This window comes from Trachemys scripta, chromosome 17 (assembly GCF_013100865.1).
Source record: "Trachemys scripta elegans isolate TJP31775 chromosome 17, CAS_Tse_1.0, whole genome shotgun sequence".
Lineage (NCBI taxonomy): Eukaryota > Metazoa > Chordata > Testudines > Emydidae > Trachemys > Trachemys scripta.
This window is the reverse complement of record NC_048314.1, coordinates 12,737,524-12,749,854: the sequence shown is the minus strand read 5'-3', so window position 1 is coordinate 12,749,854 and position 12,331 is coordinate 12,737,524. Positions and strand designations below refer to the sequence as shown.

Below are 12,331 nucleotides of genomic sequence, written 5' to 3'. Positions count from 1 at the left end.
TTCTGTGGGGAAAAGATTGGCGTTTCCTTTCTTAACATTGTCTTATCTGCTCTTAGACAATCCCTGTAGGATTGTAGTGTTAGCCCCGTCCTCATTACTGTTTGTCCTCCACCCCTTTTTGTGTCCTAGCATCTAGCAGCATGTGCACCTAGGTCTTGTGTCTACTCTGAAGTTTGAATCCTTTCTCACAATGGGTGCAGCTAAACATGTGGTGTGCACTGTTTAGCAGCAAGTGTAGACAAACACAAACTGTGTTCACCACGGCTTCAGCAACCATGTCTAAACCCTGCATGGAAGAGTTCATAGCGTAGGCAAGGCTATAGCATCACCCACAAATGTTTCACGTAAAGCCCTCTGCTACAGAAGGGCAACTTACTAGAACAGGGGTGGTCAGCCTGTGGCTCCGAGCCACATGCGGCTCTTCAGAAGTTAATATGCAGCTCCTTGTATAGGCACCGACTCTGGGGCTGGAGCTACAGGCGCCAACTTTCCAATGTGCCGGGGGATGCTCACTGCTCAACCCCTGGCTCTGCCCCAGGCCCTGCCCCCACTCCACCCTTTCCCGCCCCTGAGCCTGTCATGCCCTTGCTCCTCTCTCCCACTCCCCAGCCTCCTGCATGTCATGAAACTGCTGATCTCCTGGGAAGTGCGGGGAGGAAGGAGGGGGAGGCGCTGATCAGTGGGGCTGCCGGTGGGTGGGTGGGAGGCGCTGGGACGGGGGGGGGGAGGGGAGCTGACGGGGCTGCTGACGTATTACTGTGGCTCTTCGGCAATGTACATTGGTAAATTCTGGCTCCTTCTCAGGCTCAGGTTGGCCACCCCTGTACTAGAATTATACACTCACCCTCTCTCCACTCCACTGCAGTCCCTTCTGTTCCAGCACGCTGCTGCTGGCGCTAGTTGAATGTCAGATGCTGTTAAGGGCACTGGTGACTGCTTATGCATTCCAGGAGATTGCATGCATGGCAGATTTGTGCATAAGAACTGAGGAGGGGCAGGGGAACAGCTGGAGAGGCACTTTAGGAAGGTGATCGTGGCAAACACTAGCAACTTAACATTAACCTAAAGTTGCAAAAGCACGGCTGTGCTAGTGTTGTATCTGCATGTATTTACAGAGTACAAAATAGAAATTGCTGCAGTGATTCCTGTTTGCCTCTGAAGGCAAGGAGGCAGGTGTGGGTGCTCACCCATATCCCTGAAGAGGATGCTGAAGGTATAACGTGTACATCCCTTGCTATGGTGACCAGATAGCAAGTGTGAAAAATCGAGACACGAAAGCCCCCAATATCGGGATGGTCCCAATAATACTGGGACGTCTGGTCACCCTACCTCCTGCACAAGTAGGAAAGAATCCCAGCAATTCCCTTGATGCAAGCCCACTGCTGTGACTTTAGAAACAGCTTGTGTCCTTCATTGCTTAGTGAAGCGTGGAGTGATTAATTTAGCAAGCCTGAGCAGGTAGAAACTGCCTAACTATGATAGTTCCTGTTATCCCCATCTCCTCTGTGATAACTGTCAGGAATTCTCATAGGAAGAAGAGAGCCTTCCAGCTCTCCTAACTGTTTTATGGAGGCTGTGAATCCCACTGGCCATGAACTGGTCAGGGATTATCTGCTAGAGGGAAGCCTGGATCAGCTATTTGACACTGATCTGCTGACATGCCAGAGGTGTTTGTCTATCTTTAGCCTACAAGTTGAATATGGGGCCCCATCTGTGTCCTTTACAACTGTCATATGACTGTCTGCAGACTAGGAACACGGTGGGCATATCTCTAAGGTCACCGTGGTTCAGGTTTTCATTTTATTTTTTTAAGACTCAGAAATGATAGGAATGATCCTGGGCTGCCCTGGGACCAGAATTGACCAGTTGGGTGTTTGTCTGACTTTAATCTTAAATGTAGTGGTCAAGTATGTGTAGCTACATATAGGATTTAAAACTAAGTGGTGTATCTTGATTTAAAAGCATCTGAGCAGGGCTAGCTTCCATAGGTTTAAGAAATATTGGAATAAATTTGTCTTAACATGTTCCCCTTTTCACGGAGAACCTGCCTTACGAATTAATGTTAGGTATTGGTAAGTACAGGTCTTGTTAAAGGGTCTGACATCTGGGAGTCCAGAACTGAGGTCTATTCTAATAATAGCCAGCCGCTGTTTGCAGAGAGAATAACGAGCATTATAATCCAAAAGGGAGGTGCAGTAGAGAACATGACTGGACTGAGCCACTTGGTGCTGGTCCCTGTTGGCTCTTGTAATCAGTGCAAGGCAACTAGCATATGTGGTGTGGAGCAGGAACCGACTGACCTAAATTATTGCTCTGTGCAGGCTGGCTTTCTCCTGCCTGGTTAACAAGTAGCTATGCGCCCATGTGCAGGGCAGGCCATGTGCTATTTCCTCATGCTGGAGTGAGTTGAGGTGTGAGAGCACTGTATGCCACAGTTCCCTATCTTCCCCAGTTGCTTGGGCTAGATCCCATCTCGATGTAAGCACCCTGTCTTGTCTGCTGTTCAATCTGCATCTCCCAGGGACCTTGTACAATTCAGGTCTACATAAGTGTATAGCTGCAGGCTGGCTAAACCAGTTCATGCTGGCATCATAGCAGCTTTTATCGCTACCACTGTCCATGGGAGATGGACTTCAGTTTGGCAACAGGCTCTTGCTGGCTGGGATTGGTTATTCCCAGTGGTGGTTTTCCTTTTCATGCACCAGGGGGAGGAAGAAAACTCTGCTTTAACTAACAGCTTGGATTGGGAGGGGGAAAATTTGATTGAGGTTCTATGATCTAAGCCTCCTGCAGTCCTAGTGCTTCTGTTTAGAATTGCTCAGTGCCTCTTTGAGATTCAATCTATGGCATAGGGTGTTGTATATTACTACAGGTCTGACATTTAACTAGCTAGATATCAGTTCCATAGGTATGAGTAATTTGGTCTATGTGACTGACTTGTGAAGACATGTGCCTGGAATCAGTTTGGCCTCTCCTTTCTGCCCTCCATTTGCCACACATGATCACTTCCTGGGTAAAGCTGAGCCCAGTTTGGTGGGGAACTTTTCTTGATGCTGCATGTGCGTCCTTCTGTCTGTCTAGCTAACTGATTAGTGTTACATAGAGCGGGTGTCTTATCTGAATGAACAAGGAACTGAGATTGTTTTGATGTCCTAAAACCAGAAAATTGTGAAAGCTGGAGACAAGGACCTGGATGGGCAGCTGGACTTTGAGGAGTTTGTTCACTATCTCCAAGATCATGAGAAAAAACTGAGGCTGGTCTTCAAGAGCTTGGATAAAAAGAATGATGGTGAGGCTCTTTCTAATAGTCCTAGAGGATCAGTGGCCTCTGCAGGTCAACATGAAGCCTCTTTGGGTAAATGGTCTCTGGGCTCACTGGCTTCTATGTTTGCAGGCCGTATCGATGCCCAGGAGATCATGCAATCCCTCCGGGACCTGGGAGTCAAGATCTCTGAACAGCAGGCTGAGAAGATCCTCAAGAGGTGAGTTTTCAGCTGGCTTCTACACCTCAGTTTCTACATACGAGAAGGAAATGTAAAGAGTGATCTTATCTCCTCTTCCCTTCCTGTCTACACTCTCTAATGACTGCAGCTCTCCCTCCTCAGACCTATCGCTTCTCACTGCGTTTTTGAATTTTCTGTGTATTGAAAACGATAATGCACTATGGAGACTGAAGAACAGCCACCCATTTGCTCAGTCTGCTTGAATCAAATTGGGGCAGGGGAGAATAAAGAGCAAGAACATTGGTCAAATAGAATGAATAAGACCAGTGACTTGTGATGCTAGATCAGACCACTGGGCTATAAAGATGGTATTCTGTCTCTAGCATGGCTACCATCTGATACTTCCAGGGAGGTGGGAATTCCATCTATGCACAATCCTCTTCTAGGTTCTGAGGAGTTCAGTTACCCCTTCCCCATTCCATAGAATGAATGGAGAAGAATGCTTGTAGCCCCTCACTCCAAGGTCTCAGAGCCTTGCAGTTAAAGATCCTTCGCTAGCCTATTGTGGAGAAGGGCATGCACTTGATCATACCGGCATCCCATGTGCCTCTACCGTGTCACCCGCAGCTTGATGCTCTGGAGAGGGACTGTTTACTTACTTTACTGAAATGCTTAACACTATGCATGTGGCACTAACACTGTAACAATCACTTATTTGTCCTGTTTTTCCTCTTTCCTTTGCCATCCTCCCCTCTGTCTGTTTGCCTGTCTGTCAGAATAAGGACAGGCCATTTCTGGGGTCCTGTCACCTAGTAAGTACCTGTGTAACTTTAGTCTCTGCCAGTTCCTTATCTTCTCTGCAGTACCAGAGTTCGTTGTTGTTTTTTTTGTTTTGCTCTAACCATGGTGGGAGGGGGCACAACAAATCCTTTGGTGTGGCTAGTGGGGAGGGAGAAAATGAGGCACATTTCCCCTACTGTCTGCATGGCTTGGGAGGAGAGGATTCCCTAGCAGTGTCTTGTACCTTTCAACCCTTGTAACACTTTCCAGTAGTTGCCCTGTGAAGGTTTCTACTTTGGGGTGAGGGGAGGGGCCCTGAATAACCAAGAGGGAGGTGAGGAGGAGTTTCTCCCTCAGTGGGGCCATGCACCCATCTCCTGTTCATTTGCTTGTAATACGCTTTTTTGCAGCATGGATAAAAATGGAACTATGACAATTGACTGGAACGAGTGGCGAGACTATCACCTGCTGCACCCAGTGGAGAACATTCCTGAGATCATCCTGTACTGGAAGCACTCAACGGTAAAAGAAATAAAAATTCCTCTGCCAAAGCAGGCCTGATCCTTCCCCAATTTCTTGATAAGAGTGCCACTTCCCAGTAGCACGTGCCAAGTCCCCTTCGTTCTCTTCTTGGTTCAGTAGCTGCCTTCTAGCTCTAGAAGCCTGGTCACTTCCTGCTTCTCTTATATAATAAAATCGCTCGCTCTCCCCTCCCTCAGGTCCAGTTGTCACCTGTGCCAGGGACTTCAGAAGCCGAGAGAGAGAGAGATCTCATCTCCTTGGCATGGCTTCTGAAGTCCCTGGCACAAGTGAAAACTGGACCTTCTGAGGGAGGGGAGAGCGAGCGAGCAGGTTGACTTGGATCACAGCTCTGAGAGCTCAGACCAGTTCCTGCTACTTCAGGACCTGCTAATACCAGGAACTGATACAACAGGCACCAGCCCTTCCTCGATATATTTATTCAGTACTTTTTATAATGTGTAATGAGAGCAGACTGGCTGAGCGCCAGAAGGTTCCAAAAGCGACATATCTTTTTCCACACCCCACTGCCCTTGGTTAGTCACTTTGATCGTTAAAGTTAGGCATTCTGTATTGGGGCAGCCCAAAGGGTTGGCAAGTCCCCAGCCTCCTGAACTGGAGTCATTAAAATGTCAAGGGTCCCCATGTCCTATCAAATAATGAATGGTATGGAGGAAGTATCATTTATCTCTTGCATAACCCCTAGTTCTTGTGTTAGCTGATTAAATTAATAGGTAGCAGATTTAAAACAAACAAAAGGAAATACTACTTCATGCACCACACAGTCAACTTGTGAAACTCATTGCCATGGGAGGTTGTGAAGGCCAAAAGTTATAAGTGAGTTAAAAAAAGAATTAGATAAGTTCATGAAGGATAGGTCTATCAATGGCTGTTAGCCAGGATGGTCAGGGACTCAACCCTGTGCTCTGGGTGTCCTTAAACCTCCAAATGCCAGAAGCTGGGAGTGGATGACAGGTTGGATCTTTTGAAATTGCCCTATTTGTTCATTCCTTCTGCAGCATTTGGCACCAACCCCTGTCAAATACTATCAGACTGGTCTGACCCAGTATAGCTATTGTTATATGGTGATGATTTGCATGTTCTCTGGCACTGCCAGTTCCTTTATTGTGTGTGGTCAAACATATCAGCTATGATTTGCAGACAAACTGGGAATTTGAATATTAAGCTCATGTTCAGTGCTTTACAGCTATTTATTTAAGTACTCAAGCTATGGGAAGTTGTAGGTGACTGACAGTGGGACCTCTGAGGACGTGACAAGAAGCTACCTACCTAACTCTATCCTTCCAAGCACTTCTCAACACCTTGTTCCTTCCTTTGCAGATCTTTGATGTGGGAGAGAATCTGACAGTCCCTGATGAGTTCACAGTGGAAGAGAGGCAGACTGGCATGTGGTGGAGACATCTGGTCGCGGGTGGAGGTGCAGGTGCAGTTTCCAGAACCTGCACAGCTCCACTGGACCGGCTGAAAGTGCTCATGCAGGTAGGGCAAAAACCAAAGATAACTTTGTTTTATCAAAGTGCACATGCTGCTTCCCTTAGTGCACTGGTCCAATTAAATGGATCCTAGCAGCAGACCTGAAACTGTCTGTCCAGACAAGTGACGGATTCTGGTTGGACTCAGTCTTAGTACTTCCACATTGGTGAGTGGCAGCCTTTTGGTCTGTACCAAATATCATTTCTAGCCATGTAAAAGCCATTCTTGACCTGTTAGTTGTCACAATGATATGAAAACTTTAGGAGCTGAACAGATGAGAGAGCCATCACTGGTCCTAGCTAGACCACCTTGTACCTGACAGCCTTGGAAAACTTACTTCCATGGAACTGGTTCAAGAGGAGTCACTGATTTGAGAACCGGCCCCTGAAAATGACTGAGTTGACTTGTTGGCAGGTCTCCTAGCTCCAGGTTCACAGGGCAGAGATAAGGGTAATCAACGTTAGAAAGCAGAGTTACGCAGCAGGAATTTTGGACTTTGCTTAGGCAGTCAGCCAGCAGTGACTATCCCTGTCTTTTAGCTGAGAAGCCTCTTCTCCCTGTACCAGAGCTCATGGGGGGTGTCTGTGCAAGAATGCTTCCCTCCCCTTCCTGCTGTGATGGGCTGGGGCTCAGGTGGATTAATCAGTTAACTGATCTCAGACTTAAAACCCCAAAATGCCTTTTTTCCCCCTTTTTATGAATGTAATCTGGGAAGAGCTAAAGCTCCCTAAATCTCTGGGTAGATAAGAAATGCCCTTTGTCCTAGGATTACAGGCAGCTGTGGCAATCAGAACTAGCACCAATCAGAATTCTCCCCCTTCCTCCCTGCCAGGTCCATGCTTCCCGCAGTAACAACATGTGCATCGTTGGTGGCTTTACCCATATGATACGAGAGGGCGGGCCCAAGTCGCTGTGGCGGGGGAATGGCATCAACGTCCTGAAGATTGCGCCAGAGTCTGCCATCAAATTCATGGCTTATGAGCAGGTAAGGGAAAGGTCATATTGAAGCTTAGACCCAAGGCCACGTGAGAGCTGGAGGAGCCTTTTCATCCGAGTGACTGCCCAAACTAGAGCCATGTAATGGATGGTAACCCACCAGTCAGGGTATAAATGTATGGTGCCTCTAGGAAGACTGAGGGCAGGCTGAGGGTATGAGCTTTATGCCCATGCCTGGCAAGCACCTCTCTCCAACGGTGGGAACGGTGCCTCTCACACCTCACCCCCTGGCAGAGCTGGAGAAATGGGCAGCATGAAGTCACAGTGAAGTGATGGAGTGCATGGCTGAAACAGAGGTGGTGTTCACACTTCCCTCTCCAGCCTGTGGCAGACCCAGCAAGTGAAAAGAGAGGTAGCTTGTGGCCCATGCTGAGGAGGAAAGGTGTTATGTGGTCCAGTCAGTCAAACTGTCTTCACTGTGAGAAGCCCCCCTCTATTATAATATTTCTTTGTTTTTACAGATCAAACGGTTCATTGGCACTGACCAGGAAATGCTGGGAATTCATGAGCGGCTAGTGGCTGGTTCTCTGGCAGGGGTCATTGCTCAGAGCAGCATCTACCCAATGGAGGTGAGGCTGGCGGCTGGCATCCTACTCCATGACATAGGGGAGGGGATGGGGAGTCATTAGGTGGAGAAATTGAAGTGTGGTAATGTGAGCTGAATGCTAGCTGTGAGGCGAATTGTGTTGGGTGCTAGAGGCAGCTTTTGTACTGGATGTCCAAGGGCATTGTCTAGTAACGGGGCTCTAATAATGCATGAAATGGAGTTGCTGACACTCCCTGTGATGTGCTCCCTTCATGGGATTACTGTGACCTGTTCCTGCTCCCAGTGCTGCTGTTGGCATTCAGAGTGCATGCTTTTGTGCCGTGTTAGGTTCTGAAGACCCGAATGGCCTTGCGGAAGACAGGACAGTATTCAGGCATGCTGGACTGCGCCAAGAACATCCTCTCCAAGGAAGGAATGGCTGCCTTCTACAAAGGCTACATCCCCAACATGCTAGGAATCATTCCATACGCTGGTATTGACCTGGCAGTCTATGAGGTACGGCGCCTGCCTGGCTTCTGTGGGGCTGGGATATCTCACTTTCGGGACAAGCAGGGAGAAGTCGTGCATGTCGCTAATGTAGGCGTATAAAACCTTCCTGGTTAAATTCTGCACATGCCCCTTGAGATTAACACAAATGGCCTAGGGGTGATTCCAGCACAAGCCTTGTGGCAATCTATGGCCCTGCCCTTTGGATGAGGGAGTCGCTGCAGCAAAGCTGCTAAGTAGTGTCTTTCACAGATGCTACAGTGGTGGCAGCAGCAGCTGCTCAAGAAAATCTGACAAGCTAGGATCTTGTCTTCTGCAGTTATTTCTAGTTGACTTTGCATAGATCTCCACAAGCCTCCAACCCCAGCTTCTCTCCTTGTGTGGGCCAGTCTCTTGATGCTCCATGGCCTGTCCTTCTCAGCTAACACCTGACCTATTTCTTCTAGACATTAAAAAATACCTGGTTACAACGCTATGCTGTGAACAGTGCTGACCCCGGAGTGTTTGTTCTCCTGGCTTGTGGCACCATCTCCAGCACCTGTGGGCAGCTGGCCAGTTATCCCCTGGCTCTTGTGAGAACACGCATGCAGGCTCAAGGTAAGAACTGTTCTGAAATTCCAGAGGAGAGTCTGGACTGCTGCTATGTGTGCAGTGAGTATGGAACTCACTGTGTGTATCAGTGGAGGACTGGAAGGTCTTGCAAAATTAAGGCATATTTTAATTTTTCTGTGCAGCTGAACTCTGGGATATCTGTAGGCCAAGGATCAAGAACGATGTGAACTTTGTGCCATTCTTGGCAGTTGGACCCAGAGCCTCTAACCAAGCCATTTTTTCATTCTCTTTACTTGTGTGCTCTAGTCAGCCCATGAGCTGGTGTGTGTGGAAATGGCAGGCATACGTGGCATGGCCTCATTCTGCTGCCTAATCTCTCACACTCATGTAACTATATGGTCAGTGTAGCTCAAGAGTCTCTGCTCGTATGAGTGCAATAAACAAATCTAACACATGCCTTTGAGATGGGCATTTTCTTACAACATACCTTAATCCATGCTCTACTATTTCTTGTGTTTCTGTTGTAGCTTCAGTGGAGGGAGCTCCAGAGGTGACAATGAGGGGACTCTTCAAACACATTCTAAAGACAGAGGGAGCATTTGGCCTCTATCGGGGTCTGGCCCCAAACTTCATGAAAGTGATCCCAGCCGTAAGCATCAGCTACGTGGTTTATGAGAACTTGAAGATGACCCTGGGGGTGCAGTCACGGTGACCAGGAGACACCAAGGATTCTGAACTCTGAAATCTTGGGCTGTGATCCTGGGGTGTATAGCCATCTCTCATTCTGTGAATGTGTCGACACTAAGCTGACTAAGCAAAGCTGTGAGAATCCAGTTGGGTGTGAGTCAGGATGTGGAGGATTTGGTGTCCTTTGCCATCTTGCTACTCAAGAGCTCTGCTTAAACCATCAAGTGGTCCTTCAAGCATACAGGAGACCAATTGGGAGACCAGGGGATCAACTCCTGGTTGTGTCTCAAGCTGCAAGTTTGAGGCCAGTTTCCAGCAGCCTAGTAGAGCGGGGATCTTACATGTAGAAACAGAGCTGCTGGCCTGGAGATATGTAGCAACTTTTGAAATGCTGAAGGAGCTTTTTTCCATTCAGTTTAACCTCCTACCTGTTTAAAATTGTACAAACTTTGTGTTGGTGCTGCCACCACAGACTTATTTATTATGTTTACATGTATTTCTTTCGGTAGGAGACATTCATGTTCTGCTTCCGAGACTCTGACACGAAACGAAACTTTAAACTGGACCAGTTTTGGGGGCTGGTGAGCAGTGGTTCTTCTACTCAGGCTGAAGGTTACTTAGGCCAGCCTGGTGGAGAATTAGGATTATTTATTTTTATAGGTCAGAGCAAGTCTCTCTCATAAACATGCTAACAAGATGCACTTACTAACAGAAGCAGCAGACTAAAGCCTGCACGCCTGCATTGCTGCATGCTAGATGGGTTTGTCATTCATGCCCAGCAGAGGTTTGGAAAGGGGAAGGCTAGAGAGCCCTGAATGGACTGTTGCCTCGATGCACGGCTTCACTGAATAACTGACCGTACTCTGCTACTCTTGTCCATCTCTGTAGCTGGGCTCCTGGCACAGCATGGGAGAAGGCTCTGCAGCCTGCTTGGTACTCTGAACAAGGTTCTGCTCGGTGCCAAGGGGGGACAACTGACCCTTTCCAAACCCTACAGCTAAGCTACTATTTATCCCTCTTTAGATCTCTTTGTAGACTTGGAGTTAGGGTTGCATTTGAGGGATAAGGAATCCCCAGGCTAGGAGTAATGTTGTGGGAAGGGATGTTAGCTGACATTGGGAGGTAGTCGGGTTCGTCAGGGGTTTGAAGATGACTGCTTGTGTTTTCTCCCAGAGGGTGCTTTTCATAGGGGGAAGGGAATGGCTTTAACATTTCTCTGACTGTATTATGGGCTACTTCAGTCTATAGGATCAGGCTTCTGGGGCCCAGGAGATCCTCCTCCAACTTTTGATTTGGGGCAAAATGGACCAGTGTCACATTCCACTCATGTCATACTGCTTAAATCCTATTTATTTTGTATTTATTTGAACAGAGTTATGTAAACTATTTTTATAGACTTGTTTAAATATTGTTACTGTCCTTGTATTTCTCCTATTTAAAGTTCTGTATTATTTTCTTACCCATTTGCACCTTTACCATCACACAGCTCAGCAGCAGGGGAAGACACTGAGGTCACTAGTGTTCTCTTCCCCTAAAGCTTGAGCTGCTCTTTCTATATCTGGGCTGGTTATTGGAGGGCCTCAGTCAGTCAAGAGAAATTCTCTGTAGCAATAAGCCATAGAAGGGAGGGGAACTGATTAGCTAGGAAACAGTCCACTGGGACAAGGGACGTGGAATGGTGCATTTTGAGGCTTGCCTTGCTCTGGAATCGCCTTGCATGTGTGTGTGTGAGACAGGATTTCCTGTGGATGGCTCAAGCTGGGGAAATGAAAGGTCTGTGTATGTTGATGTCTCAACGGCTAATTGAGAGAGGGTCGATTTGGAATTTTTGTGGTAAAAAATCTCAGGGATTTAAAAATAAGACAAAAGTTGCCAGTTTCCAGAAATGTGGAAGGAAACTTGCACTTGGACACAAGCTGCTGCAGTTCTGTTTGAAGGGGAGTGGGCAGACCTGCTGCTGAGTCCCAGTGCTCCTCACACACACGTGCACTATGGAGAAGTTTTGTGGGAACGGGAAGGGCTTCGTTAGGCACTCCTGGCAGCTGCTCCGGGTGTGACAGGCTTTGGCAGTATGGAGAACCTTCAGTCTTTAGGTACTCTCCTTGCTGTCTGTTCTTGCCAGATGGAAATCTAACTTTGTACCTGGATTAGTGATATGATTTTTTTTCACCTCCCCTTTTGAGACCAACTGTTAATTCTGCAGTGGCTCCTTCCTACCAGTGTGGCCTAATGGGAATATTCCGAATACAAAAATCAATGCAAAATGTGACTGTCTTTGTAGCTGTAACTGGAAGTTGTCAGAACACAAATCTAACCAATGAGATTCCTCGTGGAGGGAACAGTCTGCTAATAAAGGTCTATCAAAGCTACCATGTGTCTGCGTTTCTCTGAGTGTGCATCACTGGTGCTGTGCAAGTGACTGTGGGGCCAGTTTTTTCCTATAACCCCTTTTCTTCACTGAGGGTAATTGACAGCAAGACTGTCAGAGCAGAATCCCCTTTTGAATCCCAATTCAAGGGAACACCTGAGTATAACCAGAACTAAATGTTTACTGTGGCAATGAGAATGAGTCAAGCATATCCCATTACCAACCTATTGTCTGTGCGGTGGGTGCTGGTGAATCTCTGTTCTCATTCTGGTCGATAGCTGGATCGTTTTTCTGCATAGAGGATCTGTAGTTCCTTTTATTTAGTCTGACTGCACCCTCGAGGTATTGGCACTTGGGTTTTAAAGGGCATTGTCCTGATGTGCTTTTTACAGTGCCCATTAACAATGAAGTGCTCTATGTGCATACCCTGGCAGACTATTCAAGTACAGTAGCTAGTGC

At 47.4% G+C, this 12,331-nt stretch overlaps 1 protein-coding gene across 5 annotated transcripts in view; it reads left to right on the top strand.

The window, feature by feature from the left end:
• SLC25A25 (solute carrier family 25 member 25) overlaps positions 1-11,873 on the top strand; it is a 35,023-nt gene extending 23,150 nt beyond the window's left edge. For 3 of the 5 annotated variants that reach the window (XM_034752095.1, XM_034752096.1, XM_034752098.1), the window contains exons 2-10: positions 3,163-3,289; positions 3,395-3,482; positions 4,634-4,745; positions 6,084-6,242; positions 7,069-7,221; positions 7,694-7,801; positions 8,107-8,274; positions 8,712-8,862; positions 9,345-11,873. In XM_034752095.1, the coding sequence (XP_034607986.1) occupies positions 3,163-3,289; positions 3,395-3,482; positions 4,634-4,745; positions 6,084-6,242; positions 7,069-7,221; positions 7,694-7,801; positions 8,107-8,274; positions 8,712-8,862; positions 9,345-9,529 (1,251 nt within the window). In that variant the 3' untranslated portion in view covers positions 9,530-11,873. Of the gene's footprint in view, positions 1-3,162; positions 3,290-3,394; positions 3,483-4,219; positions 4,256-4,633; positions 4,746-6,083; positions 6,243-7,068; positions 7,222-7,693; positions 7,802-8,106; positions 8,275-8,711; positions 8,863-9,344 lie in introns of all 5 variants that reach the window. The other 2 variants (XM_034752099.1, XM_034752100.1) reach the window with 1 other exon arrangement.
• The last annotated feature ends 458 nt before the right edge of the window (positions 11,874-12,331 follow it).